The 26,968-nt window shown below is 42.8% G+C and overlaps 1 protein-coding gene across 7 annotated transcripts in view; it reads right to left on the bottom strand.

The window, feature by feature from the left end:
- PLEKHG1 (pleckstrin homology and RhoGEF domain containing G1) overlaps positions 1-26,968 on the bottom strand; it is a 299,198-nt gene that overhangs the window by 16,613 nt on the left and 255,617 nt on the right. For all 7 annotated transcript variants that reach the window (XM_049903298.1, XM_049903306.1, XM_049903289.1 and 4 more), the window contains 9 exons: positions 26,619-26,665; positions 20,710-20,860; positions 15,999-16,130; positions 15,244-15,426; positions 15,066-15,161; positions 14,826-14,912; positions 7,102-7,135; positions 5,009-5,104; positions 3,760-3,798 (listed from right to left, as the gene is read on the bottom strand). In XM_049903298.1, the coding sequence (XP_049759255.1) occupies positions 3,760-3,798; positions 5,009-5,104; positions 7,102-7,135; positions 14,826-14,912; positions 15,066-15,161; positions 15,244-15,426; positions 15,999-16,130; positions 20,710-20,860; positions 26,619-26,665 (865 nt within the window). The remainder of the gene's footprint in view (positions 1-3,759; positions 3,799-5,008; positions 5,105-7,101; positions 7,136-14,825; positions 14,913-15,065; positions 15,162-15,243; positions 15,427-15,998; positions 16,131-20,709; positions 20,861-26,618; positions 26,666-26,968) is intronic.

Genomic DNA, 26,968 nt, shown 5'->3' with positions numbered 1-26,968 from the left:
TGTTTTGTATTCTGTTTATGCCATATATTAGGGTTCCTAGCGTTGTCCCTATTTTTCCTTCCATAATCTTTACTGCTTTAGATTTTATATTTAAGTTTTTGATCCATTTTGAAGTAGTTTTTGTACATGGCGTGAGGTATGGGTCTTGTTTCGTTTTTTTTTTTGCAGATACATATCCAGTTATGCCAGTGCCATCTGTTAAAGAGGGGCTATTGTAAATGGTATTGATTTGGTGATCTCCTCTTCAAAGTTCTCTTTGTTGGTGAACAATCCAACTGATTTTTGTATGTCTATCTTATACCCTGATACTTTGTGCTGAAATCTTCTATTAGTTGCAGTAGTTTTCTTGTGGATTATTTGGGAGTTTTCTGTGTATAAGATCATATCATCTGCATATAGGGATACTTTTACTTCTTCCTTACCAGTTTGGATGCCCTTTATTGCTTTTTCTTGCCTTATTGCTCTGGCTAGGACCTCCAGCACAATGTTGACTGAGAGTGGTGATAAACGGCATTCTTGCCTGGTTCCCGTTCTCAAGGGGAAAGGTTTCAGACTCTCTCCATTTAGGATGATGCTGGCTGTTGGCTTTGTATAAATGCCGTTTGTTGTGTTCAGGAATTTCCCTTCTATTCCTATTTTGCCGAGAGTTTTTATCATGAATGGCCGTTGGAATTTGTCAAATGCCTTTTCTGCATCAATTGATAAGATCATGGGGTTCTTTTGTTTTATTTATGTGATGGAATACATTGATTGTTTTTCTAATGTTGAACGATCCCTACATACCTGGTATGAATCCCACTTGGTCATGGTGAATTATTTTTTTGATATGTTATTGAATTCTACTGGGCTAGAGTTTTGCTGAGGATTTTTGCATCTATGTTCATGATGGATATTGGTCTGTAATTTTTGTTTTTTTCATGGTGTCTTTACCTGGTTTTGGTATCAGGGTTATGCTGGCTTCATAGAATGAGTTCAGGAGTTTTCCATCCTTTTCTATGCTCTGAAATACCTGTAGTAGAAGTGGTATTAACACTTCTCTGAAGGTTTGGTAGAATTCTCCAGTAAAGCTGTCAGGGCCAGGGCTTTTTTTTGTTGTTGGGAATTTTTTTTATTACCTCTTCAATCCCTTCTTTTGTAATAGATTTATTTAGTTGTTCTACCTTGGTTTGTGTTAGTTTTGGTAGGTAATGTGTTTCTAGAAATTTGTCCATTTCTTCCACGTTTTCAAATTTGTTGCGGTACAATTTTTCATAGTATTCTGTTACGATTCTTTTAATTTCAGTTGGGTCTGTTGTGATATCGCCCATCTCATTTCTTATTTGGGTTATTTGCTTCCTCTTCTGTTTTTCTTTTGTCAGTTTGGCCAATGGTTTACAATTTTTTTGATCTTTTCAAAGGACAAGCTTTTGGTCTTGTTAACTCTTTCGATTGTTTTACTATTTTCTATTTCATTGAATTTGGCTCTAATTTTTATTATTTGCTTCCTTCTGGTGCCCAAGGGCTTCTTTTGCTGCCCTCTTTCTATTTGTTCAAGTTTTACGGTTAATGTTTTGATTTTGGCCCTTTCTTCTTTTTGGATGTGTGCATTTATTGCCATAAATTGACCTCTGAGCACTGCTTTTGCTGTGTCCCAAGGGTTCTGGTAGGATGTGTTTTCATTCTCGTTTGATTCTGTGAACTTCTCTATTCCGTCTTTGATTTCTTCTATAACTCAGTCCTTTTTGAAGAAGGTGTTGTTCAGTTTCCATGTATTTGATTTTTTTTTCTTGCTTCTTCTGTTACTGACTTCTACTTTTATGGCTTTATGGTCAGAAAAGATGCTTTGTAATATTTCAGTATTTTGGATTCTGTTAAGGCTTGCTTGTGGCCTAATTATGTGGTCTACTGTGGTGAATGTTCCATGTGTGTTGGAAAAGAAAGTATACTTGGCTGCTGTTGGGTGGAGTGTTCTGTATATGTCTATGGTTGATTGTGGCATTTAGATCTTCTGTGTCTTTATTGAGCTTCTTTATGGATGTTCTGTCCTTAACCGAAAGTGGTGCGTTGAAGTCTCCTACTATTACTGTGGAGCTGTCTACTTCTCTTTTCAATGCTGTTAGAGTTTGTTTTATGTATTTTGGAGCCCTGTTGTTGGGTGCATAAATATTTATTACGGTTATGTCCTCCTGGCGTAGTGATCTTTTTAATCATTATATAGCGTCCTTCCTGGTCCTTTGTGGTGGATTTTGGTTTAAAGTCTATTTTGTCAGAGATTAATATTGCCACTCCTGCTCTTTTTTTGATTGTTGTTTTTATAATAAAAATGATATATGTAATATTGCTTTTTCTGCTAAATATATGTCGACATTCATGTCCATAGAGATCTACTTCATTTTTTTAAACAGCTGCAGAATATTCCATTGTATGGATGTACTGCAATTTATGTAATCATTTCCCACAAGTTGAGCATTTTATGTAGTGTCTTTTACAAATGCTACGAACAACACACACGTACAAAGGGCTATTCATACTGGGGTGAGTATTTTTATACATGCCTAAAAGTCAAATGCCTGTGTCGAGGGGGATACACATTTGACATTTTAATGAGTATTACCAAATTTTGCTCCAAAACGGTTGCAAAATTTTACTCTCCTACCAATAGTATCAAATAGTGCCTGTTTTTCTGTATCTTTTGGGCAAGCTCATAGCTTTTTTCCCTACAGCTATCTCATTTAAATGTGTGGTTTCTGATTACTAATATAGGTGACTTTTTGTTTTTTCATTTTATTGGCAATTTGTTTCTTCTGTGAAACTGCTAAATTATACTTTCTGCCTTTTAAAGAAGAGTCATTTCTTCCTTCTTTTTAATGTGTGTAATTTCTTGATATAATAGGTATACTACCCTTTTTATACTTGTTATTTATGTTATGGAGTCCTGGTGGTGTAGTGGTTAAGAGCTAAGCTACTAACCAAGAGGTCAGCAGTTCGAATCTATCAGCCACTCCTTGGAAACCCTATGGGGCAGTTCTACTCTAACCTATAGGTTCACTGAGTTGGAATTGACTTGATGGCACGTAACAACAACATTTATGTTATAAATATTTTATGTCATGTCATGACTGAATTATGTCCCTCCAAAAATGTGTGTATTAACTTGGTTAGGACATGTGTGGTTGTCCTCCATTTTGTGATTTTCCTCTGTGTTATAAATCATAATCTCTGCCTGTGGTTAAAAGCATTAGGGTAGGATGGAACACGCTTGCTCAGGTCACTCCCTGATCCAATGTAAAGGGAATTTCCCTGGGGTGTGGCCTGTACCACCTTTTATCTCTCAAGAGGTAAAAGGAAAGGCAAGCTAGCAGAGTGGGGACCTCATACCACCAAGAAAGCAGCACCAGGAGCAGAGTGTGTCCTTTGGACCCGGGGTCCCTGTGCCTGAGACGTTCCTCGACCATGGGAAGATTGAGGACAAGGACCTTCCTCCAGAGCCAAAAGAGAAAGCCTTCCCCTGGAGCTGATGCCTTGGATTTGGACTTTTAGCCTACCCTACTGTGAGGAAATAAATTTCTTTGTTAAAACCATCCACTTGTGATATTTCTGTTATAGCAGCACTAGATAACTAAGACATGTCATTTAGCTTTACATTTTATAAAGGGTCACTTTTACTTATAGAAGTCAATTTTACAATAAAATCTGTAATTCATCTGGTGTTTATTTTTTATGTATGGTTTGACTAAGCAGATACCGACAAGAATGAGGAAAAGATATTTCAGCACTTACCACTGGTCTTCAAAACTTTATGTGATCTCGAAGAAGGTTCTGGGAGAAGAAATAAAGCCAGCATCATTTGCAAAACCAAATCATGATTTTTTATTTATAAGCGAATTATTAGTTTATTGGCAAATTAATTGAGCTCCAGATACTTTTTATCAAATTTACCCAAGTCCACATTGCTTAGAGTTACTCAGCAGCAGTACATTTACTAGTCAAAGTTGCAGAAAAAACGTAAAGCTTTGGAATCAAGAGTCACATAACAGAGATGCAAAATACTGCTTCACCAAGCCTACCAACTAGCAGAGCAGCTTCCTTAGCTGTAACTACCACTTACAAGCTGATAGGCGCTCTGGTGGCAGAGTGGTTAAGAGCTATGGCTGCTAACCAAAAAGCTGGCAGTTCAAATCCACCAGCTGCTCATTGGAAACCCTATGAGGCAGCTCTACGCTGTCCTATAGGGTCGCTATGAGTGGGAATTGACTTGATGGTAACAGGTTTATAAGCTGACAGGGGCCTCGGTGGTATAGTGATTAAAAGCTCCACTATTAACCAAAAGGTCGGAAGTTTGAATCCACCAGCCACTCCATGGCAACCCTATGGGGCATTCTACTCTGTCTATAGGGTTGTAATGAGTTGGAATTCACTTGATGGCAAACGTTCAAATTTATACTCTTATTCCAGACCCCCCTTCCAAGCTTCAGACCTCAAGTGCTTACTGCCAATTTGACATTTCCCAAATGCCCTACAGACCTAGCAAACTCCACATATCTCAAACTCAGTTCACTTATCTTCTCCCAAAATCTGTTCCTTTATCTGCATTTCCTATCTCGGTTATCATTGACATTATCCTCCCAAGGTAGGTAGAGACTAGCACATCATTCTAAATTTCTCCTGTTTCCACCCATCACAGTCTTGTGGGTTCCCAATAATTCGCCATCCCAGCCACCACTGTCTTAGTCCAAGCCCTCACCATCTCTCACCCAGACTAGTGTGATAGCCTTCTAGCTGGTCTCCGTGCCTACTTCATTCTCCATATGGAGCCAGAGTTCTCTTTCCAAAGGCAGATATTCTCATTGTTCATTGCTTAAAATCCTTCCGTATCTTGTTTTTTTAGTTCAAACCCCACACAAGGCCTACCAGCCACATCCCTTGCCGACCTTTTGGTTAGCAGCTGTAGCTCTTAACCACTGTGCCACCAGGGCTTCATTACTAGTCCCCCATAATTACTAAATTTTGACTACAACATCCTACTCACCAGATTTTCTTCTCAGCCGATATGGAGCAGAACCTTCTTTTGAACCACAGATGGCTTTCGACTGTCCCTCTGGACTGTAACAGAAGCCTGGGTGATCTGTGAAGACAACCACACGCACCAGCAAGAATGAGGTGTCTTCTGACTTCTCAGAAAACTGTCACGACTTCTTTTGACATCTGTTATTTTCTTTTTCATTAGACATGAATACAGTCCCCCTACCCCTATTACTGGTGCTGAATGAGTATCTCAAGGTGCCTAACAACACAAAGACCACAGTATGTTTCTCCAGTGTCAGAGGCAGAGTTATATGAATGAAGTCACTTGGGCCAAAGGACTGGCCTGCCCTGTTCACACCCAGCCAATTCTTAACCCAGAGCTGGGTAAATAAGGTCACTGTCTCAGGCTGGGCTGCTTTGGCCTGGGCCTAGGTGAGATGCACGTGGCACCAATTAGTGGCTTGAAATAATTCCTTATGCTCAGGGGCTAGCACAGGACTGGGAGTAAGCAACTAATGTTGAACTGAGGCAGTCACAGTAACAGCTGACTCCTCGAGGCCCCCATCTTCCTCTGACTTTCCTCCCAATTTGCATAGACCTATCCATAGCTTGGTGGCGCAATGGTTATAAGCCTGGCTGCCAACCAAAAGGCCAGTAGTTCAAATCTGTCAGCCGCTCCTTGGAAACCCTATGTGGCAGTTCTACACTGTCCTCTAGGGTCGCCATGAGTTAGAATTGACTTGATGGCACAGGTTTATTGTTTTTTTGGTTATCCGTGGCCTGGCCTACTCTTCAGAGTGCTCTTAAAACACAATCTTAAAGAGATTTTCTTGGAATACAGTGTGGGGATTTAGAGAACATGGGAATTAGCCTCAACCTAGCACCCTGGTAGGGATGACTGGCCATGATTTCTCAGGATCTGTTGGATATGAAGTGTGGAGTCATATCTATGAGTAAATCTGTTGCTGTAGAGTTGATTCTGACTCATGGCGACCCCATGTGTTATAGAGTAGAACTGCTCCACAGGGTTTTCTTGGCTGTAGTCTTTACAGGAGCAGATGGCCAGGTCTTTCTTCCACAGTACTGCTAGGTGGGTTCGAATTGCCAATCTTTAGGTTAATAGTCATGTGCAAACTGCCACAGCTAGTGATCTCGAAATGGACGGTGGTGACAATGCTGTTCATATTTCTACTTGTGGTTTTTTTTTTAATTATTAACAATTTTTAAGAATTGGCAGGCTGGGGTAGGGGGGAAAGGAGTAAGTGTTTACACTTGAGGTAAGAGTCCTCGAAAGTTATTTTGTAAGCTTTAGTACAAGTAGAAACATTTTAAGACCTGGCTGTGAGTGTTTAAAGCCAGTGTTTTCTATGTGTATTCTATTTAATCTACGAGATAACGAGGATGTGAGATGTGCTGTTGAAGACGTCTTATTTAATAGGTATTCATCCTCTGCCTAGAAATACAACTGCAGACATGGGGTGGGTGTGAGTCTAGAGTTTAGAATTGTCAGGAACAGCCACGGCTATGTAGTTGGTGTCTTCCTTACAGATGGGCAACATGGCGCTTTTAAGGGGTGGGAGGAGCGGGAGGTGACTGTGGGGCCTTGTGTTCTGGTGGCGTGGGAGGGTGGGGAGAGCTGACCCTGCAATCACGTCCTACATTGTTGGCTGATACAGAAACCTAGGTCTGTGGCCTGCCATCAAGTGACTCACAGATAATGTGACAGAAATCCATTAGAAACAAGTTGATGTGCTAAGAAGAGATTATGCTGTCTGCTGCTCTATTAGAACAGTAAAAAAAGAAAAAAAAAAAAAAAACGTTGTCGTTGAGTTGATTCCAACTCATAGCGACCCTACAGGACAGAGTAGAACTGCCCCACAGGGTTTCCAAGGAGCGGCTGGTTGTTTCGAACTGCTGACCTTTTGATTAGCAGTGGAGCTTTTAACCACTGTACCACCAGGGCTCCAAAACAGCAAATAGAGAGCTGCTATTTTTTTTTTTTCCACAATTGAAGCTTTTAGAAACTCTAAGGTAGAAAATGTTATACGTACAAGTGGACAATAAACTTTCAAGCTGTATTAAGAAGTCAAAACTTACAGAGAGCATCCATTTCAAGTAGTGCTTGCTTGGCCTGAAACAGAGAAAGTACAGCCATTGTTGCAATTATATTTTTCTTCCCTTTAAACTATTAGTATTAACAGATTTATGCAGAGGTAAACTGCCAGTACTAATATAGATTTTAGCTTACCTGAACAAGTGGATTTTTACAAGGTTAAAAAAAAATCAATATTTCTTTTAGGTGTTAATACATAATTCAGTGGGATTCAAACAGATGAGCGCCCCCGTGTGGGTATAAGATGACACATAACTGATGCTCAAGAGAGGAAATAAAAACACAGAAACAAAAAAGAAAGTAAACAACAAAAATGAAAAGGAAAGAAGACGACATCTTTGTCAGAGGTTCGCAACCTGGCAGACCATCAGCATCTATTGGGCAGGTTATTAAAAAATACAGATTCCTGCTCCCCAACCCGGATCTACTGAACCAAAAGCTTGAGGCATGGGGTCTGGGATCTGTACCTCCCCAGCTCTCCCTGTATCACTGGAGCTTTGTAACTGTTTTGTGTTCACCACAAAAAGGTTACTGGAAGCTTCCGCTAAGTGGCTCCCTCCTTCCAAAGGCTGAGTTATTATCATGGAGAACTCTTTCTGTTCTCCACAGGGCCCCTGAACCTACCATCTCTGCAGTGAGGGGGAAGGGCTGGAAGGGCACGGAGGATTCGGACCCCACCTCTGCCACTTAACTAGATGCATCCTCCGAATATTTCTGAATGTGTTTCCTCAACTGTAAAATGGGACAACAGGACCTTCCTTTCAGAGATGCTGTTAATTAGGATCAAATGATAGGCACGCAAAGAAAAGTGAGTCTATCCACTCTCCCTGAGGGACTGCGCAGGATAAACCTTGGCCCCTGCTTTCTGCACACACAGTTACTTCCCCCCACCCTAGCCCCAATCTTCTGAAGTTTAATGCTTTGGGATATCTTTTGTGTGGTTTCGGTTGCCATATCTTATCGATGTTTAGAAGAATATAAAAAAATAAGTTAATTGCCCTAATCTTTTTGCCCGAGGATTCAAACACGAAAATAGTTTAGGTAGCCTTTCTTGCCTCTTCAATGTAATCTTTGTTTTTCAAAAGTAATATAACCTACAGGTACTATGCTAAAAGTCGTTTAAAAAATAATTTTATTCATACTTTGGTGCAATCTGTGATATCACTGTAAAAATATTTAGGGTAAGTCGCAACTATATTTAATTTAAAAAGAAAAACCAAACACTAATTCCATGATCTTAATGTTGAGAAAACAAATGCTTAGATTTTTATAACACTGGTATTTCTATCCTACATTCAAAATTTGAGATTAATAATCTGAATTAAACCAAAATACCAATGTTAACTCAGTTTCTGTGAAGTGCATTTACAGAACCATGTTAACATACGAAATGGAAGTAAAGTGGTTCTAAACTTATCTTCACCTTTATTCTCTGACTTTTAAATCCCTCTGTCTCTAGGATTAGTAGCAGAGAGCTCAGTTAAAGTAATTTGGACAAGCGTTCAGTTTACATACCGTAAAGGAATGAGTGATATGGTTGTTTCCAAGAAGTTCCCTGGTGTCCACAAACCTGACTTCAAGAACCTCAACCCTGTCTTGACATTTAATTAAAAAAAAAAAATATTTACACATTTTCCACTAGGGGTCAGCCATGGACCATCACAGAATTAAAGGAACGCGAGGGGTTGAGCGGCACTAAGCTAATAATGGACCCCTGGTGGCCTAGTGGTTAAGAGTTTGGCTGCTAACCCAAACGTTGGCAGTTCGAATCCACCAGACCCTCCTTGGAAACCATAAGGGGCAGTTTTACTCTATCCTATAGGGTCTCTTGGGTATAGGGTTGCTATGAGTTGGAATCGACTTAAATAAGATAGAAAATTATTTTAACATTATAATTATCCACTATTTTTTATTTTTTTTTAGATAAAAAATAGTGGATAAAGTATATTAAATAAGTATGTTTTCATTGTTACTGGTTAAGATGCTCTTTGGAGCCAGGCAGACCTGGGTTTGAGTCCTGACTCTGCCATGCACAAATTGCATAAATGTGAGCAGTTTGCTTCATGTCTCTGGGCCTCTGTTTTCATTTCTCCAAAATGGGGAGAATGAGACCTGTCATTAGGTGCTCTGCTGAGGGTGAATCATGAACATAAAGTACTTAGCACAGGTTATGTGTGCTCAATAAGCTATAGCTGAAAATATAATTTTTGGATTCTAAAAGGATCAGCAACGTGGATAAAAAGAATAATTCTACTATGATTATATTAACCATTTTAATATGTAAAGGAAAAGCAATCGAGAATGCACATACCTACTGTGGGAAGAAAGTGGACAGGAATGTAAGCTATTCTTATTTTGCTATGGTCTATAATTGCCTTTAAGAATCCCCTTAGCAATTTTGATTTTCCCAGAAGGCGGCAAACAATAGGTGGGGTCTGTCAAAGACACTTCACCATTGCTCAGAAGGGCATTCCAAGGCACAAAGCCAGCAAGCAAGTGACTAACCACCAGGAAAACATAGCCACCCCTTTGTATGAGCCACCTTGCATCACACAACACTGTGATGAAATGAACTCAGGCTTACGTCAAAGCACATACCTACACACATTCACTTCCTGGGGACAAAGTCTTCGCTGACAATCCCAGAGAACAAGCTTCAAACTCTTTCCAAAGCAGACAAAGAGAGCAAAATAGGTTCTCTCCTTTCTTGGAGAATTCCACTCAGCTCTCTCATGATCATCACCTCATTTTCTGTTCTACCTTCCTCCGCCTCAGCCCACCATGGACCATCTCACCAGCCATGTGGAAAATCCATCACCACCCTGGCCTTAGCTCCTTGACCACTTTATCTCTAATAACCTTTTTCTCCACTTGAGAGCAGCAACATATAATCATAGCCACCCACAGAACACTATCATCTCTCAGAATTACACTATTCTAAGGCAGGGCTCCAAAAGTCTTAATGATAGATCTCCCTATTTCCATCCCTCCAAGTTTTACTCCTGCTGAACAAGTTCTCTGACTTTATCGAGACTAGCATTACTTGAATCATTCTTTTTGATGATGAACGCAACACCATTCCTCTTCAAGTTGTCATTCCCAGCTTAGTGGACTATACCATTTTCTGATTTAAAATGGCCAATACCAGTCCATTTCAGCTTACTAATGCCTAGGATATTGATGTTTATGCGTTCCATTTCATTTTTGATGATTTCCAATTTTCCTAGATTCACACTTCGTCCATTCCAAGTTCAGATTATTAATGGATGCTTGCATCTGTTTCTTCTCATTTTGAGTCATGCCACATCAGTGAATGAAGGTCCTGAAAGCTTTACTCCATCCACGTCATTAAGGTCGACTCTACTTTTTTTTTTTTTTTCCTACTTTGAGGAGGCAGCTCTTCCCCAGTCATCTTTTGAGTGCCTTCCAACCTGGGGGTGCTCATCTCCCGTACTGTATCAGACAATGTTCTGCTGCTATTCGTGGGTGATTCTGCTGGTATCTGAATACCGGTGGCATAGCTTCCAGCATCACAGCAACACACAAGCCCCCACAGTATGACAAACTGACAGACAGCCATGGACACAGCAGTCGAGAAATCGAACGACGCACTGCATTGGGTAAATCTGCTGCAAAGGACCTCTTTAAAGTGTTGAAAAGCAAAGATGTCACCTTGAAGACTAAGGTGCGCCTGACCCAAGCCATGGTATTTTCAATCACATCACATGCATGTGAAAGCTGGACAATGAATAAGGAAGACCGAAGAAGAACTGACGCCTTTGAATTGCGGTGTGGGTGAAGAATATTGAATATACGTGTACTGCCAAAAGAACGAACAACTCTGTCTTAGGAGTAGTACAACCAGAATGCTCCTTAGAGGCAAGGATGGCGAGACTGCGTCTTACATATTTTAGACATGTTGTCAGGAGGGATCAGTCCCTGGGGAAGGACATCATGCTTGGCAGAGTACAGGGTCAGCGGAAAAGAGGAAGACCCTCAACGAGGTAGACTGACACAGTGGCTGTAACAAAAGGCTCAAGCCTAACAACGATTGTGAGGATGGCGCAGGACTGGGCAGTGTTTCCTTCTGTTGTGCATAGGGTCGCTATGAGTCGGAACCAACTTGACAACACCGAACAACAGCAACAACAAGCGTTACTTGAACCCACCCCTATTTTCCCAATCTGTTTCACTCTCTACTCAGCCTGGAAATCATGCTCAATCACTGCTGCGATGTGCCTATGAGCACTCTACCCTTCCATGGCCTGTTAACCTTCCCTGGCACCAGCTTTGCAGATCCCCAACCTTAAGTAACCCAAATGCACCATAGTTCCTTAACACTAGTTTTTAAGTTGCCAAGCACCAAAAACCAAACAAAAACTCATTGCTGTCAAGTTGATTGCAACTCATAAGGACCCTATAGGACAGAATAGAACTGCCCCATAGGGTTTCCAAGGAGCGACTGGTGGATTAGAATGGCCAACCTTTTGGTTAGCAGCCAAGTTCTTAACCACTATGCCACCAAGGCTCCCTACGTCACCAGAGCTTCAAGTTGCTGAGTACAGGTTTTAAAATTACGCCATCACATTGATTCATGGTGTCCAGCTTCAGCTGGTTCTTGGATGCCTTTCACACGTTATTGTACTCACCCACAGTGAAGCCCTGGTCCATTTTCATCAGCAGTTGTTCAGAACCTTTCCACTTTCCCTCAGGCACCAATCCCATCCTTGTTCCCCTCACTGGTAGGTGACATTACCACCTATTTCAGTGAAATCAAGCCTTAATTCTCCAGAAGTCCGCCTCAAAGTTTCCCTATGTTCTCTCATTTCTCTTCCCTCCTGATTCAGAGAAGATGGTCGCAACCCTCTCCAAGACTAACCCCTGTGCTTGTGCTTCTCATCTCACTCCTTCCCACCTCCCTGGGTCTCAATCCATCAAACACCTCTCCCCTTATCTTTACCACCTCCTGTCTTCCTTAGGTCCACAACTTCTTTACCTTGACAAAGTCTTGCTTTGATGTTGCCCCTCCTCCAACTACCACCCTTTTTCTTATGTAAAGCTTGTTAAAAAAAAAAAAAAAGTCTATGTCCAGTCTGTTCCATCTTATAACCCCCTTTCTCTTCAACCTCCTGCGATCCCTACCTTTTTAAATCTTTTAATCGACCAATCTAATACCTGCAAATCTCATAGTCTTCAGAGTTACTCTTCTTTGCCCTCTGTGGCATTTGGGACTGTTTCCCCAGTGCTCCTCCTTGAGCTTCTCTCCTCCCTTTGTTACCAAACACCTCTCTTGTCCACGATCTTACCATCTCCTTCGCCACTCTTTCTATGGCTGTTCACCAAATCCCTCACCCCTTTGCCAATCAGATTCACAAAGGTTCTCCTTTCCTTTATAAATCTTTATGGGCCATCCTGTCAAATCTTAGGGTTTCATTTACTGCCCTTATTAAGACAGCTCCAAAGCCAAGCCTCAGCTTCCAAACCTGAATTTCCACCTCTAGCTGACCCCACCTGGCACATAAACCGTGAGAGATCCTGTTCCTCTCTCTCACTCCCACCTAACCGGTTCCTTCCCCTTTGCGGCCTGTCTGGGTACACACACCCCCATCTTCATGCCCCAAACCCCTGACTCATCTGTGACTCTTATCTCTCCCTTTCCTCATCCACGTACTGGGCAAATTCCTGTTCCCACCACCTCCCTGATGAGTTGGCCTCTGTTCCCCTCTGTTTCTGCAGCTCGATGGCGGTGCTCCTCATCTCTTTGCAGGACTATTGTGGTGACTTACTAATTCTTCTGCTTCCCATGTCACCCTTCCCACTTATTTGTCTCAATGTGCCCAAAGTTATACTCTCTGAACATTGGGCAGACCAAGTCATCCCTACCTCCAGGCCCTCAGTAGTTTCCCAACACCTATATGATCTAGGTTCTCCTCAGTGTGATGGTGAATTTTATGTGTCAACTTGGCTAGGCTATACCCATTGCCACCGAGTTGATACCGACTCATAGCGAACCTATCAGACAAGGTAGAACTGTCCCATAGGGTTTCCAAGGAGCAGCTGGTAGATTCGAACTGATGAGCTTTTGGTTAGCAGCCCAATGCTTAACCAGTGCACCACCAGGGTTCCATCTGGCTAGGTTATGGTGCCCAGTTATTTGGTCAAACACCAGCCTAGATGTTGCTATGAAGGTATTTAGATGTGATTAACACTTACAATCAGTTGACTTTAAGTAAAACAGATTACCCTACATAATGTGGAATATTGGTGGTGCAGTGGTTAAGAGCTACAGCTGCTACTCAAAAGATCGGCAGTTGGAATCTACCAGCTGCTCCTTGGAAACCCTATGGGGCAGTTCTACTCTGTCCTGTAGGGTGGCTATGAGTCAGAATCAACTCAAGGGTAAGGAGTTTGGTTTTTTGGTTTTTAATGTGGTGGGCCTCATTCAATCAGTTGAAGGTTTTAAGAGCAAAAAATGAGGCTTCCCAAAGAAGGAAGAAATTCTGCCTCAAGACTACAACACAGAAATCCTGCAGTTCCCAGCCTGTTCCCTGATCTACATACAGATTTCAGATTTTTCAGCCTCCACAACTGTGTGAGCCAATTCCTTAAAATCGGTCAATCGATCAAATCAATCTATCAATATCAATCTCTCTGTGTGTCTGCGTGTGTACATATGGACAGCTAAATAGATAGGAAGAAAGACAGATGGACAGATCGATCCTATTGGCTGTTTCACTGAAGAATCCTGAATGACACGCTTGTGTCTGTGTTTGAAGCCTTTCACAGGCAGATGACTCCAACCCCCTCCCCAGTCTCTCCTCCTGCCCCTGTCCTGAGAATTCAGCCCCCCAGTTTAGGTACCTCAACACCATGTGTGACCTCAACACAGTGCCCCATCCACATCTCTTCCTTTCTGTTTATGCTGCCCCCTCAGCCTGCTTTTCCTTTTCCCCCACTTCATAAAATATTCCTCATCCTTTTAGATTGAGGTAAGAGGCACTTTCCCTCATACGTTCTGTCCCTTCCCCTTCTCACTCAAGTGTAATTGAACACTTTATCCTTCCACAACACTTGGCTTTGCGTCTATTATTTCTTCATACCTACCCCTTGAAACCCATTGCCGTCGAGTCAATTCCGACTCATAGTGACCCTATGGGACAGAGTAGAGCTGCCCCATAGGGTTTCCAAGGAGTGGCTGGTGGATTCGAACTGCCAACCTTTTGGTTAGCAGCCGAACGCTTACCCATTGCGCCACCAGCGTTCCTCATCATATCTAGCAAACAGTAAATGTTTACATGGCTAGCTCACTATCAATTCTCAAAATTATCAATTCTGAGAATGTGTCCCGCAGGATGTGCCCGACAGAACCTAACATATCTTTATTCACAACAGGTGCTTAGCATACCTTTAAATAATCCTAATAGCTCCTTTTCCTTTCTACTAGTTCTCTAGAAATTTCTTACTACCTTTTCCTTACTGTTTTTTTCTTCTTTCAAGCCCAATAAACTAAAAACAAACAAAAGCACACCCCAAAACCTCCTCAGAGTCTTCCATTCCTGTGAAATCTTTTCACAGGAATAGTTGGTTTAGTTGATCACTTATACATCCTCTCCATTTTCCTGACTGAAAATGAACACTTATTCCTGTCAGGCTGTCTGCCTAGGACTTGAAATCCTTCAGATACTATTTGTTGGCTCTGCAGTTTTACCTTTGCTGGAATCTTCGCCACGTGGTTCTCCAGGATCAGTCTCTTCAGATGCAACACCCACAGGCGCTTGTCTTGCTGGGATTTCGCCTAGCAGAAGTAGACGGACAGTCAGACAACGCACACCTCCACCCCTGACAAGGTACAGATGCTCCTGTACCCTCTGACAAGCTTGGAAGCTTTGAAAGGTCACCCAGTATACACAGCTCATCAGTGGGAAAGAGGCGAGGACGTTGCTGTTACCTGAACGGTGTGCTGCAGCTTGGGGTTCTTATAATGGAAGACGCTGAAGCTCAGTGGCTCCTTGGGGATCACTTCCACCAGCATCAGGTTGCTGCACTGGACAGAGAGAAGAGAGAGGGTGAGACGCAGACCAAGCTGGCACCGCAAGTCCTTGCCGGTGACCAGTGCTTGGACATACCAGGATGTGGGCTTTGTACGTAAAGGTGTCATCTCTCTTCTTTGTGATGAGCAGCAGCTTGTCAAAGAGGAAGAGTGTGCGCTCGTTCTTGGCCCTCTGGATGCGGAAGGTTCCCTCCAGCACCAGCTCCCCGTAGCTGGTCAGGTCTGGCCCCTTCCAGTTAGTGAGCAAGCTCTGTATCTCCTGAGAGAATAGAGGTCATGCATGATTAACAGGAGGTGGAAAACCAAGGTACCGAGGAGTCGGTGGTGCATCTGCTGAGCCTCAAGAATAACTTCGAATGATCTATGACAAGGGTCACATTGACAGATAATGTCACTTAAGGGTTAACAGAAATGGATCAGGTTGTTCATTAGTGAGTTGCCCCGGCTTATTTCTGCACCGAACAATGTCTGTGCCATGGCTGACATCATCATCGTATGTTTTTCAAAAGCTCAGTTAAAGAGACTGGTATGTAACCTGCTCAGACAGGCATCTTTCCCTTGATGTTCTTACTTCCTGGTCTCAGGATGGAGTCTCTGAGTGGTATACACAGTTAACGTGCTTGGCATACAATCACCCAAAAGGTGGGCAGTTCGAGTCCACCCAGAGGCATTGCAGAAGAAAGGCCAAGGGATCTATTTCTGAAAAGTAAGCCATTGAAAACCCTATGGAGCACAGTTTTATTCTGACACACATGGGGTCATCATGAGTTGGAATCAGCTCGACATCAAGTGGGGACAACTGGGGACACAGTGACGTTCCTGTGGGCTCACCTGTAAGCGGACTGCGTGCTCATGCTTCCGCTTCATATCATTGATGTGCCAGGCCACCCGCTGCATGGTGTCGATGGCATCCAGCACCACGTCGTAGCCTTCTGTGTCCTTATCAAGGTGATTTTCTATTTCCTTAAAAAAAAAAAAAAGTTTTCAATTTTTCCCTCATATAACCAATGAAACAAGTCATACCTTCATTACTAAACCCACTGCCGTCGAGTTGATTTTGACTCGTAGCAACCCTACAGGATAGAGTAGAAGTGCCCCATAGGGTTTCCAAGGCTGTAATCTTTACGGAAGCAGACTGCTACATCTTTTTCCCCATGGAGCAGCTTGTGGGTTCAAATTGATGGCCTTCTGGTTAGCATCCGTGCACTTAACCACTGTGCCATCAGGGCCCCATACTTCTCATTAGTTTCTCATATTTTATTTTTGCTTATTTATTCACACATGATCACCATTTCTTAAGATTTTGAGCTAACTTGCCAGAAATACCTGCAACAAAATGGTAAGGTAGGAATAAACGCAGGGCTAGGAAAAACAATAGTAGATTAGAATTTCAGGGCCAAGAGGATAAAACAAAACACACATGGAGGCCATTATGCCTCACAAAGACATTAACGTTACTACAAACTGCTATCACAGTTGATACAGTTGGAGAGTTCTGAGTTTTCCGGTGGCCAGTGTGATACAGTTTGCAGTGATAGAGATCTTACTGTTACATGCAAAAAACATAGTCCCCCACCTCCCCTTGAAGAAGCAAAACTTCTCACATGGGACTTAAAACAGACTCAAAAATATAAGGGACATTATATTTAAAAAAAAAAAAAAGCCTCTACAGCAAGCACATTTTCATGTAGTCAATTTTCGCAGCTCAAAAAATGTTCATTAAGGACAAGCCTTCAGAATGTTGACAGAGATAGCATGGTTCAAGCACTCAAAACTCTTGGATGGTCAGAAGTATGTTACCTTAGCACTTAGCACTAGAATTCTATCCTTCCAGAGAGATGAGAAAGGAACCCATCTCTGTTCTAATTCTCTTGTGAGCACATAAGACACATATCCCTACACTCCTCAAGGATCTAAGGATAGAGACCACCTCCTAGAACCTTTGATCCTTTATCTTATCCACAGTTCCTGGCAGAGAACTGGGGAGTCAATAAACGCTTATTACATTGAAGCACTATCCACTAAGGAGCCCTGGTGGTACAGCAGTTAAGAGCTCAGCTGCTAACCAAAAGGTCAGCAGTTCCAATCCAACAGCTGCTCCTCGGAAACCCTATGGGGCAGTTCTACTCCGTCCTACAGGGTTGCTATGAGTCGGAATCGACTCAATGACAACGGATTTGGTTTTCTGGTTTATCTACTAAACAACAACATATTATCTAAAGCAGTAAGAAAAAATAGTAGTCAGTTAGATCATTTCTGTGGCATTGGGAGAAGCAAGGGTGGTGAGACTGTCTCACATACTTTGGACATGTTATTAGAAGGGATTAGTCCCTAGAGAAGGACATCATGCTTGGTAAAATAGTGGGTCAGCAAAAAAGAGGAAGGCCCTGAGCAAGATGGACTGACACAGTGGTTGCAACAACGGGCTCAAGCATAACAACGATGTGATGATGGTGCAGGACCTGGCAGCGTTTCGTTCTGTTGTACATAGGGTTGCTATGAGTCAGAACTGACTTAACAGCACCTAACAACAACAACAGGGCCTTTATCATGTATAATAATTTAACTAAAGGGTAGAGGTTGAATCTTATGGCAGAACTTATGAAGATCAGTTCCATTATATAATAGTCACAGCTTATAAATCTTTGTTTACTTTTATTAGGCACTCATGTTTTACACCTAAAAAGAAACTGGAAGGGAATCTACATTTTATTTCCATTCTCAGACCCAGTGTTACACAATGCCCCTGAAACCATACCATTGAACTAAAACCTTCCAGGTAGGTTTAAGATGAACAGTGAACACAGAAGAAGAAAAAAACTAAGTTTTTTTCTTTTCTCCCTGCCCTTTCTTTTAGCCTGTGCGGCACTCCTGTTCATCAGTGAACAGACTGAGCAGAACAGAGCATACCCCTGGGGGGATCTTCATGGATGGCTTCTTCAAGATAAGAATCACAGAGAAAATCCTCTAAATCAGTCATAAGAGCAAAAATACTTCAAAGGCAACCAGAAGCTAGTTTTGGATTAACCCAACCGCTATTCTTCTTTATCAGCTCTCATTATAGATGAGTAATGGCTGTTTTTCCTATCAGGTAACTTTTGGTAAGGCTTTTGATTCATTACATCTAACATGCTTAAGTAACAAAGATCTTAGACTTTTCTTTTGACTGATGGTCACCTTACTGCCTGGAAAGCCATAATTAGTGATTACTGGGACACATGAAAGGTTGGCAGTTGGAACCTACCAGTGGCTCCTCGGGAGAAAAGACCTGCAATCTGCTGTAAAGATTTCAGCCTAAGAAACCCTACGGGGCAGTTCTATTCTGTCCTATTGGGTTGCTGTCTTAGTAATCTAGTGTTGCTGTAACAGAAATACCACGAGTGAGTGGCTTTAACAGAAATGTATTCTCTCATAGTTTAGGGGGCTAGAAGTCCAAGTTCAGGGCTCCAGCTGTAGGGGAAGGCTTTCTTTCTGTCGGCTCTCGGGGAAGGACTTTGACATCAATCTTCCCCTGGTCTAGGAGCTTCTCAGCAGAGGGACCCTGGGTCCAAAGGACGTGCTCTGCTCCCGGTGCTTCTTTCTTGGTGGCATGAGGTCCCTCTCTCTTTGCTCGCTTCTCTCCCCTTTTATCTCTTACATGATAAAAGGTGATACAGGCCACACCGCAGGGAAACTCCCTTTATATTGGATCGGGGTGTGACTGGAGTAAGGGTGTTACATCCCACCCTAATCCTCTTTAACATAAACCAATCTTGCCTCATTAATCACAGGCAAAGATCAGGATTTACAACACAAAGGAAAATTATATCAAATCACAAAATGGAAGACAACCACACAATACTGGGAATCATGACCTTGCCTAGTTGACATATATTTTTTGGGGGACACAATTCAATCCATGACAGTCACTATGAGTTAGAATTGACTTGACTGCATACAACACACACATATACAAGTCTTAGATGTTATAGTTAGCAGAGATCAAAAGGGATCAGTATTATTTGATATTAAGAATTGCCTGGACACTGATTTAGCAAATTAATTCTGTTCAATCTAAGAGACCATTAGGATCAGTTTAAATAATAAAGTAATATCCCTGATGTGGCTTTATGGCACATAAGATCTCAGAGATGAGTTGTCTAGGCAAAAAGACAAAGGTGAGAAATTTCTGGTAAAGCTGGATGATATGTACGAGTTCTTAGATTTTAAATGCGTGTGAACTGAGCAAAACCAAAATGATTATCCAAGTTGGAAACCTGGAAGCCCTTACAAAGAGATGCATATAAACTGCAGGCATGTTAACACAGGGACGGACTCTGGATGCAAATGTGTCCTCAAATCTTTAGAAGGGAAGTTGCTGCAGTACAACAAATAACAATAACACCTTAGTCTTACTGAGTGCTTGTTAGCCACAGTGACCATGGGCACGTTACAGGACCTGAACCCAGACACAGCCTTGCTCTAGATGCTCTACTACACTGTCTTTCTCACACTGCAAAGGTAAGCAAACCCTACTTATACAATGACAGTGACTTTCAATCACACTTCTTCCATTTTCATAAACTTCCTTAAAAACCTGAAAAACCAAACCATTGCCCTCAAGCTGATCCTAACTCATGGTGACCCCATACATTACAGGGTAGAACGGAGCTCCATAGGGTTTTTTTGGCTGTAATCTTTAGAGAAGCAGATTGTCAGGACTTTCTTCCATAGTGCCACTGGCTAGGCTTGAACCGCCAACCTTTCAGTTAATAACTGAGAGGAAACCATTTACGCCACCTAGGGACCTATCAAAAACTAACCAGTTGCCTTCAAGTCGATTCTGACTCAGGGCGACCCTACGTGTGTCAGAGTAGAACTGTGCTCCATAGGATTTTCAATAGCTGACTTTTCAGAAGTCAGTCATCGAGTCTTTCTTCCTAGATACCTCTGGGTAGACTTGAACCTCCAACCTTTCAGTCAGAGGCTGAGCACATCAACCATTAGCACCACCCAGGGACTCCTCTGGTAAAATGAATGGGGTATAATACAAAGAAAAGATATCCTGAACCAATACTAAGCTCACCTCAAAGATCGTTCACCACAACGTTCATCTGTCCTCTCTCTTTTCAGCCCCTTCTCTTTGCTCTCTTGTAAAAATCAATCTACGACAAATAACTTTCCCCCGCAACTGCCTACTGAATCTGGGCTCATGGAAATAAAACACAAAATAACTGTTTTTCATTCAGATGACAGCTTGTGGCCCCAAACTGTCACTGGCCAGTGCGAGGCCCTGGTAAGGCCCATCAGAATCAGAGCTACAATTAATCTTTTTACTTGGCTCCTGTGAATGGGGCTGCGGGCCTAGCATAAAAAAAAAAGCATATAAATATCTCTAATTCCTCAAAGCAGATTAGTCACTTGTAAAGTATGAGCATGGAAAATGGTTCCATATGTCCACGGCTTTTTCCAAAAAAAAAAAAAAATTTTTTTCTCTCCAAACTTAATGTATATACACGGAATCCCCGCGCCCTGGAAGGCACTTCAGAGGGCAGACACCCACGTGCAGGAGGAGGTGATACTTGAGTATCCGCTGGACTGGTTTCAAGAGGAAGGAGCCCAGGGGCAGGGAGTGCTTTAAAGTCTCCTGGCGCTCCCTGAAGAATTTGGCCAGTGTCTTGTTCCTCATACACTCTGTTAGCACCGCCACTGATCTGCAAGAAGAAGACACAGCGTTTTTTTAGTTCAAATCGTAATGCTCAACATGGATACTTAAAGTATTAAATGCCAGCGTACGTACAAATGTCCTAAAACAGAGCTCTAGCTGCACCATAGCACCTTTTGGCAAACTGAAAAAGGTGTCCCTCTGGGTGGATGCATTAGAAGCAGGCACCGCACACAGTGGTAGTAGGGCCATGGGCGTGTGACTCCTAAGAAGTGTTTTCCTTTTGGAAGATGCATGGCAAAGGGGATTTGGGCTGGATTTCAGCCCCCAGATGACCGCCATCTGGGAGTCTTTGTGCGGTGCCGAAACTGCACGTCCATAGCCCATTTCCATAGGCTAGCTTGTGGACGGTTGGCACTCCTGTACTATGAGAAAGGAGCTCCTTTTCAGATGAGGCAGTGGTGCTTCGGTGGTAGAGTTCTTGCTTCCCACGCAGGAGACCTGTGTTTGATTCCTGACCAGTGCTGCTGGTGGCGTAGTGGGTAAGTGCTACAGCTGCTAACCAAAAGGTTGGCAGTTCAAGTCCACCAGGCACTCCTTGGAAACTCCATGGGGGCAGTTCTATCCTGTCCTATAGGGTCGCTATGAGTCGGAATCAACTCAAGGGCAGTGGGTTTGGTTTTTTTGGTACCTCATGAGCAGCTACCGCCCATCTGTCAGTGGAAGCTTATGCGCTGCTAGGATGCTAAACAGGTTTCAGTGGAAATTCCAGACTAAGATGGACTAGGAAGGAAAGCCTGGCAATCTACTTCCAAAAATCAGCCAATGGAAACCCTATGGATCCCAATGGTCAAATCCACAACCGATCATGGGGATGGTACAGGGTAGCATTTTATTTTGTTGTGCATGGAGTCGCCATGATTTGGGGGTCAACTGGACGGCAGCTAATGACTTCTCAGTAGATGCAGCCCCATGTTGGGACACTTGTTGTTCCCTCTGCTGGTCACCTTTGTGTAACACACCCACTGCGCACCCTTAGGGTGGCTCTCCTTAGAGACCTCTTCCCACAGATTGGCCTCCCTTTCCACCTCCAAGTGGTTCTCTTCATTAGACATCTGACTTCTGAAAAGCCTAGATCCTCTTGTTTCTTGGGCTGTATACCTCACTGCAGTGTATTAGAAAAGTGGGTCAAAATTATTTCTCCATCCCAGCTCCCCAAAAGGTAATAAATTTAGCCCCCAAACCTCGTAAGAGAATGGTTAAAGTAATGCTTGTATGTTATACCTACAGCAAGCTAGTGTGCCTGTGGAGACACACACACACACACACACACACGTATACACATCCATAAATTAAAATCTTGTGTTCTTTACAACTTTGAAGGAATCAGGTGGAAATAATTTCAACCCCTTTCTCCCCAAGTCAGTAATAAGTTTCCAGGATTAATTTAGAGAATCAGAGAGAGTCAAACGATGCAATAAGGCTCCTTAGAAGGAAACGAATGGAAGCCTCATAGTTAAGCTATTAGAATCCCCTTTGTGCCCACCCGCTTTGAGAAATATCTGTCCAAACTGACTGACTTTTCTTAAGTTGAGATTTCAAAACTATTCTCTGGGTAAGGGTCTTCTTCACATAACCTAGGAAACTTTCAAAGAGTCTTTAGAGTCAAATCAGCTGTCCAGTAGTCCTTTGGCTACCTGGAGGCTTGAGCCCGTGCCCAAGAAGAAAAACCTACAATGAACCCTCAGCATACTGAGCCTCAGTCCTCTAAGACACCTGAGTGTTCGGAGGCATCTGAGGGTAATGTCCTGGCTGAGTCTGTGCACCTCCCGGGGGAACAAGGGGAGGCCTGAGCCTCTTCAAAGTGAAGTTACTGGGGTGTGACTGGTATGAAGAAGGTGGCTATCTGTCAAGGTAGGCTGGCGACATTTAATATCACCATCCCTAGATTCAAAGGGGAAGGAAAATTGTCAGATGGGCTGCAACACCTGGCTCTCCTGGTTGGTTAGACTGGGGTAAGGGAAGCTCAGCCTTGCAAAGCAAACTGGCTGGAGACAGGAGGGCAAGAGAAAATACTTTCCTGTGAATACAGAAGCCACACAACTGGGCAAGAACCTGATACGCTTGCTTCCAAGCACCTCTCTGCTATAACATGTTTCTTTACGTCTTAAAAAATAACAACAACAAAAAACAAACCAGTTGCTCTTGGGTCATTTTGGACTCCTGACGATCCCATGCGTGTCAGAGCAGACCTGTGCTCCATAGGCCTTTCTTCTGTGGCACCTCTGGGTGGACTCAAACCTCCAACCTGCTGGTTAGCAGCCAAGGGCATTAACTGCTTGCACCCCCCAGGGAGTCCTCCATCTTCAAAGTCAGGCTTAGGGGAAAAATACAGCTTCCTCCAGGGAACTGTCCTTGACTCTCCTCTCTGGGACTTCTTACCCTTGTACCTCACGTATCTTTAGCTGCTACTACACAGTTTTTTTTTTTTTTACACAGTAGTGTGTGCACTACATTAACTTCTATTTATTGATATGGACTTCTCTAACATGCTATAGGGTTGCTACGAGTCAGAATCGACTCGATGGCAACAAGTTTTTTTTTTTTTTTTTGTAACATGCTATTCCACAATTGCCATTTGGCTGAGTTCTGACCCTCAAAAAAATATAAACTGCTTGAAGGCAAGGGATGCATTTGCTATCCTGGCAATATACATCAAGTTTGTAAGAGGGCTGCAAGCATGTTGTTGCTGTTGGTTGCTGTCTAATTGATTCCGACTCACGATGACCCCACGTGTGTCAGAGTACAACTGTGCTCCATCGGGTTTTCAAGGCTGTAACCTTTCGGAAGCAGATCGCCAAGCCTGTCTTCTAAGGCACCTGTGGGTGAGCTCAAACTGCCAACCTTTAGGCTAGTAGTCGAGCGTTTAACTATTTCATCACCCAGGGAACATGACAGGCTCTTAACAAAGCTCTTGTGCAAAAGATGTAATCTTTCCCTGACCCTGAAGCAGGCTACCATAGAAAAGGTTGCCTTTATTTTATACTCTTTTTTTTTTTTTAATTGTGTTTTGGATGGTTTACAGACCAAATTAGTTTCTCATTGAACAATGAACACACGCATTGTTTTGTGACATTGACTGACAACCCCTCGACGTGTCAACACTCTGCTTCTCAACCCTTGGTTCCCCATTTCCACTTGTCCAGCTTTCCTGTCCCCTCCTGTCTTCTTATCCTTGGCCCTGGGCTGGTGTGCCCATTGAGTCTCGTATACATGGTTGAGCTACATGTATTACTCTTTGTTTTATTAGCCTGTCTAATCTTTGGCTGAAGGGTGAACCTCAGGAGTGACTTCAGTACTGAGTTAAAAGGTGTGTGGGGGCCATACTCTTGGGGTTTTCTCCAGTCTCTGTTAGACCAGTATGTCTGGTCCTTTTTTATGAGTTTGAATTTTGTTCTACATTTTTCTCCCGCTCTGTAGGGGGTCCACTATTGTGATCCAGTCAGTGGTGGCAGCCAGGCACCATCTAGTTGTGCTGGAGTGTCCTCTTCTTTCTTGGTAAGTCAGAAAAATCTTCAAAATTTGCAGTTTTGGACATTTACATTAAGAAGCTATTTCTTCAAATGACATGTTTATAATGAAATTGACATCAATATAATCCCCCACAAGCATTTCAGACCCTAATAATTGGGTCCAGAAATGTGTTAATTCCTCAGAATTTGAATGTTTTTTCCTTTCCCTCAGGAAGAAACCTGGAGAAGTTGAGAGCTGACTGGGATTTCTCTGAATTAGGGTGTGGTATGATTCTGGATTTTGGCTTAAGGACCATGGGATTTAGTTGAAGTCTACATTAATTTCCTGGTATGTTCAGCATTGAGATGGAAACAAATACCTTAAGAGAGAAAATTGCCTAAGTGAAACTGTAAGCTATGGGTAGGTCTACATATAATGATACAGTGATAAATGTACTAGTCTTTTTTGTTTGTTTTTAACGAAAACCTAGAAAAAGCATGGTTGGCCACCGACCAAATCACCAAGGCACAACATCCTGAGCAACACTTAAACAAACAAGAGAGGAGACAAAAATCCTTCCATGGAAAGCATTTTGCCATTAGTAAGTCTTGTTGGATCTGGAGTCCCTGGGTGGGGCAAATGCTTAATGCGCTCACAGCTAACCCAAAGGTGGCAGGTTTGAGTTTACCCACAGGAGCCTCTGAAGAAAGGCCTGGTAATCTACTTCCAGAAAATAAGCCACTGAAAACTGTGCAGAGTATAATTCTACTCTGACGCGCATGCGGTTGATATGTGTTGGAGTCAACTCAGCGGCACCTGGTTACTGGTTAAGCCTGGGCCTCTGGTTTCACGCCCTGGGTCACCCCTCAGCACGGTCTACCACAGTTGTACTAGCGGTTCAGCCTGCTTGCTTCTCTTCTGGGTAGATCCCACCACCCACTTCGTCCTCTGGGATTTTTCTCTATCAAGACTGGCTACAGAATGGATAAAATCTCCCCAGCTCTGCTCTTCCTGGCTGGTCCCTAACATAAGAACTTGTTTTGCTAATCATGTGAGGAAACAGACAGCAAAGACATGGGAGGGGAGGGGTGGAGATCCCGAAGCTTCAGAAACTTTACTCAGGTTCAAGTCTTTGCTTGGCCATTCATCATCTCTGTGACCTTGGTAAACCAATGAACCCACTGGAGCCTCAGTTACTTCATCCATAAAATGGGGACAGTGCAGGAGTGGTGATGAACCGGTACTTTTTGAGAACCTATTAGATGCCAGGCACTGTGAGGGATGTGCTGCTTTTCTTTAAACCCTCAATATCTCTGGATTGCTGGGCAAGTGACATTCAATGACATTGCACGCTTACAGCATTTAGCACAATGCTCAGGACTCAGTAACTGCTCAACAGACGTCTTTTGGAGAAAAAATGAATTCCCACAGTTGTGGTTCATGGTCTTAGGCTCGACTCTCCTACTCAAATGGTCAACGTGTCCTCCAGGGTACGCTCCCTAAGGGGTTCTCCTGCCATCAGTCTCTGGTGTGAGCAAAACCGAAATGATCACCCAAGGAAAGGACTCCATGTCCCCTTTGCTCATCTAGGCTTGTACTGATCTTCCTCTTCTCTGGGCTCCATAAAACTCATACAGCCCATAAAACTCATATAGCAAAAGTGTGACATATTTTCCCCCAGCTAGATTATATAGACTCATTAACAAACAAATAAACAAACAAAAACCAGTTGCCATCAAGGTGACCTCATGTGTGTAGAGTAGAACTTCACTGCATAGGGTTTTCAAGCCTATGACCTTTCAGGGGTGCCTCTGGGTGGGTTCAAACAGCCAGCCTTTCAGTTAGTAGTTGAGCACTTAACCCACTGCACCAACCAGAGACTCATTAGAAGCGCTTCCCAAATTCTTAGAAATGTGGCACACATAGAAAAAGGTAAATAGACAAGGCTCACAGCCAAAAGCAACTGGTTCGCTTAGTTTTCCAATGAAGACACCCTGTAATCTCTTTGGTCTCTTTCTAAGTCTTTCATAATTTTCCCTACACTGTATCTCTGCACGAGCCCTGCTGGGAGCCCCAGAGTCTGAAGGGATCAGTATCTGGGCACCCCTGTGATCTTTTCTCAGTGTGCCAAGGTACAAAGTGCTCTCTTAAGAACAAAGATCACATTTTTGCACTTTCCCCCAGTATTCTGCACAGTGTCAGGCACATACCCCTAACAACCCATATATTTGATGGACCAACTTGAAACAATATGAAAGTGGACAAAAGTGCCTGCGGCCATCCATGGTCCATACCTTGGATAGTTGGTACAATACTGGGTATAGATGTGGAACTCTTCACTCTGTAAGGACACAAAAGAGGCTTTCATGCGCAAAAAGGCACAATCATCAACATACACTTAAAAACAATAAAAAGCAGCAGCATTCATTTCTTTAAATCTGTTGCTCAAATCACACGACCTGTTTCCTGAGCCTATGCGGCACCTGGCTGTGCCTCTGGGATTACCCTTTTTTTTTTTTCAACCTGGTTTTATACTGAGAATCCACATACACTTGAACTCATTTGAGTTCAATACATATTTACTGAGCATCTGCCACACTGAACCCAAGGCAAATGTGAAGACAAAAACAGTGTCTGTCCCAAG

This window comes from Elephas maximus, chromosome 1, assembly GCF_024166365.1.
Source record: "Elephas maximus indicus isolate mEleMax1 chromosome 1, mEleMax1 primary haplotype, whole genome shotgun sequence".
NCBI classification, from domain to species: Eukaryota; Metazoa; Chordata; class Mammalia; order Proboscidea; family Elephantidae; genus Elephas; species Elephas maximus.
Note: the sequence above shows the minus strand (reverse complement) of the source record. Positions and strands in the feature narration are given on the sequence as shown.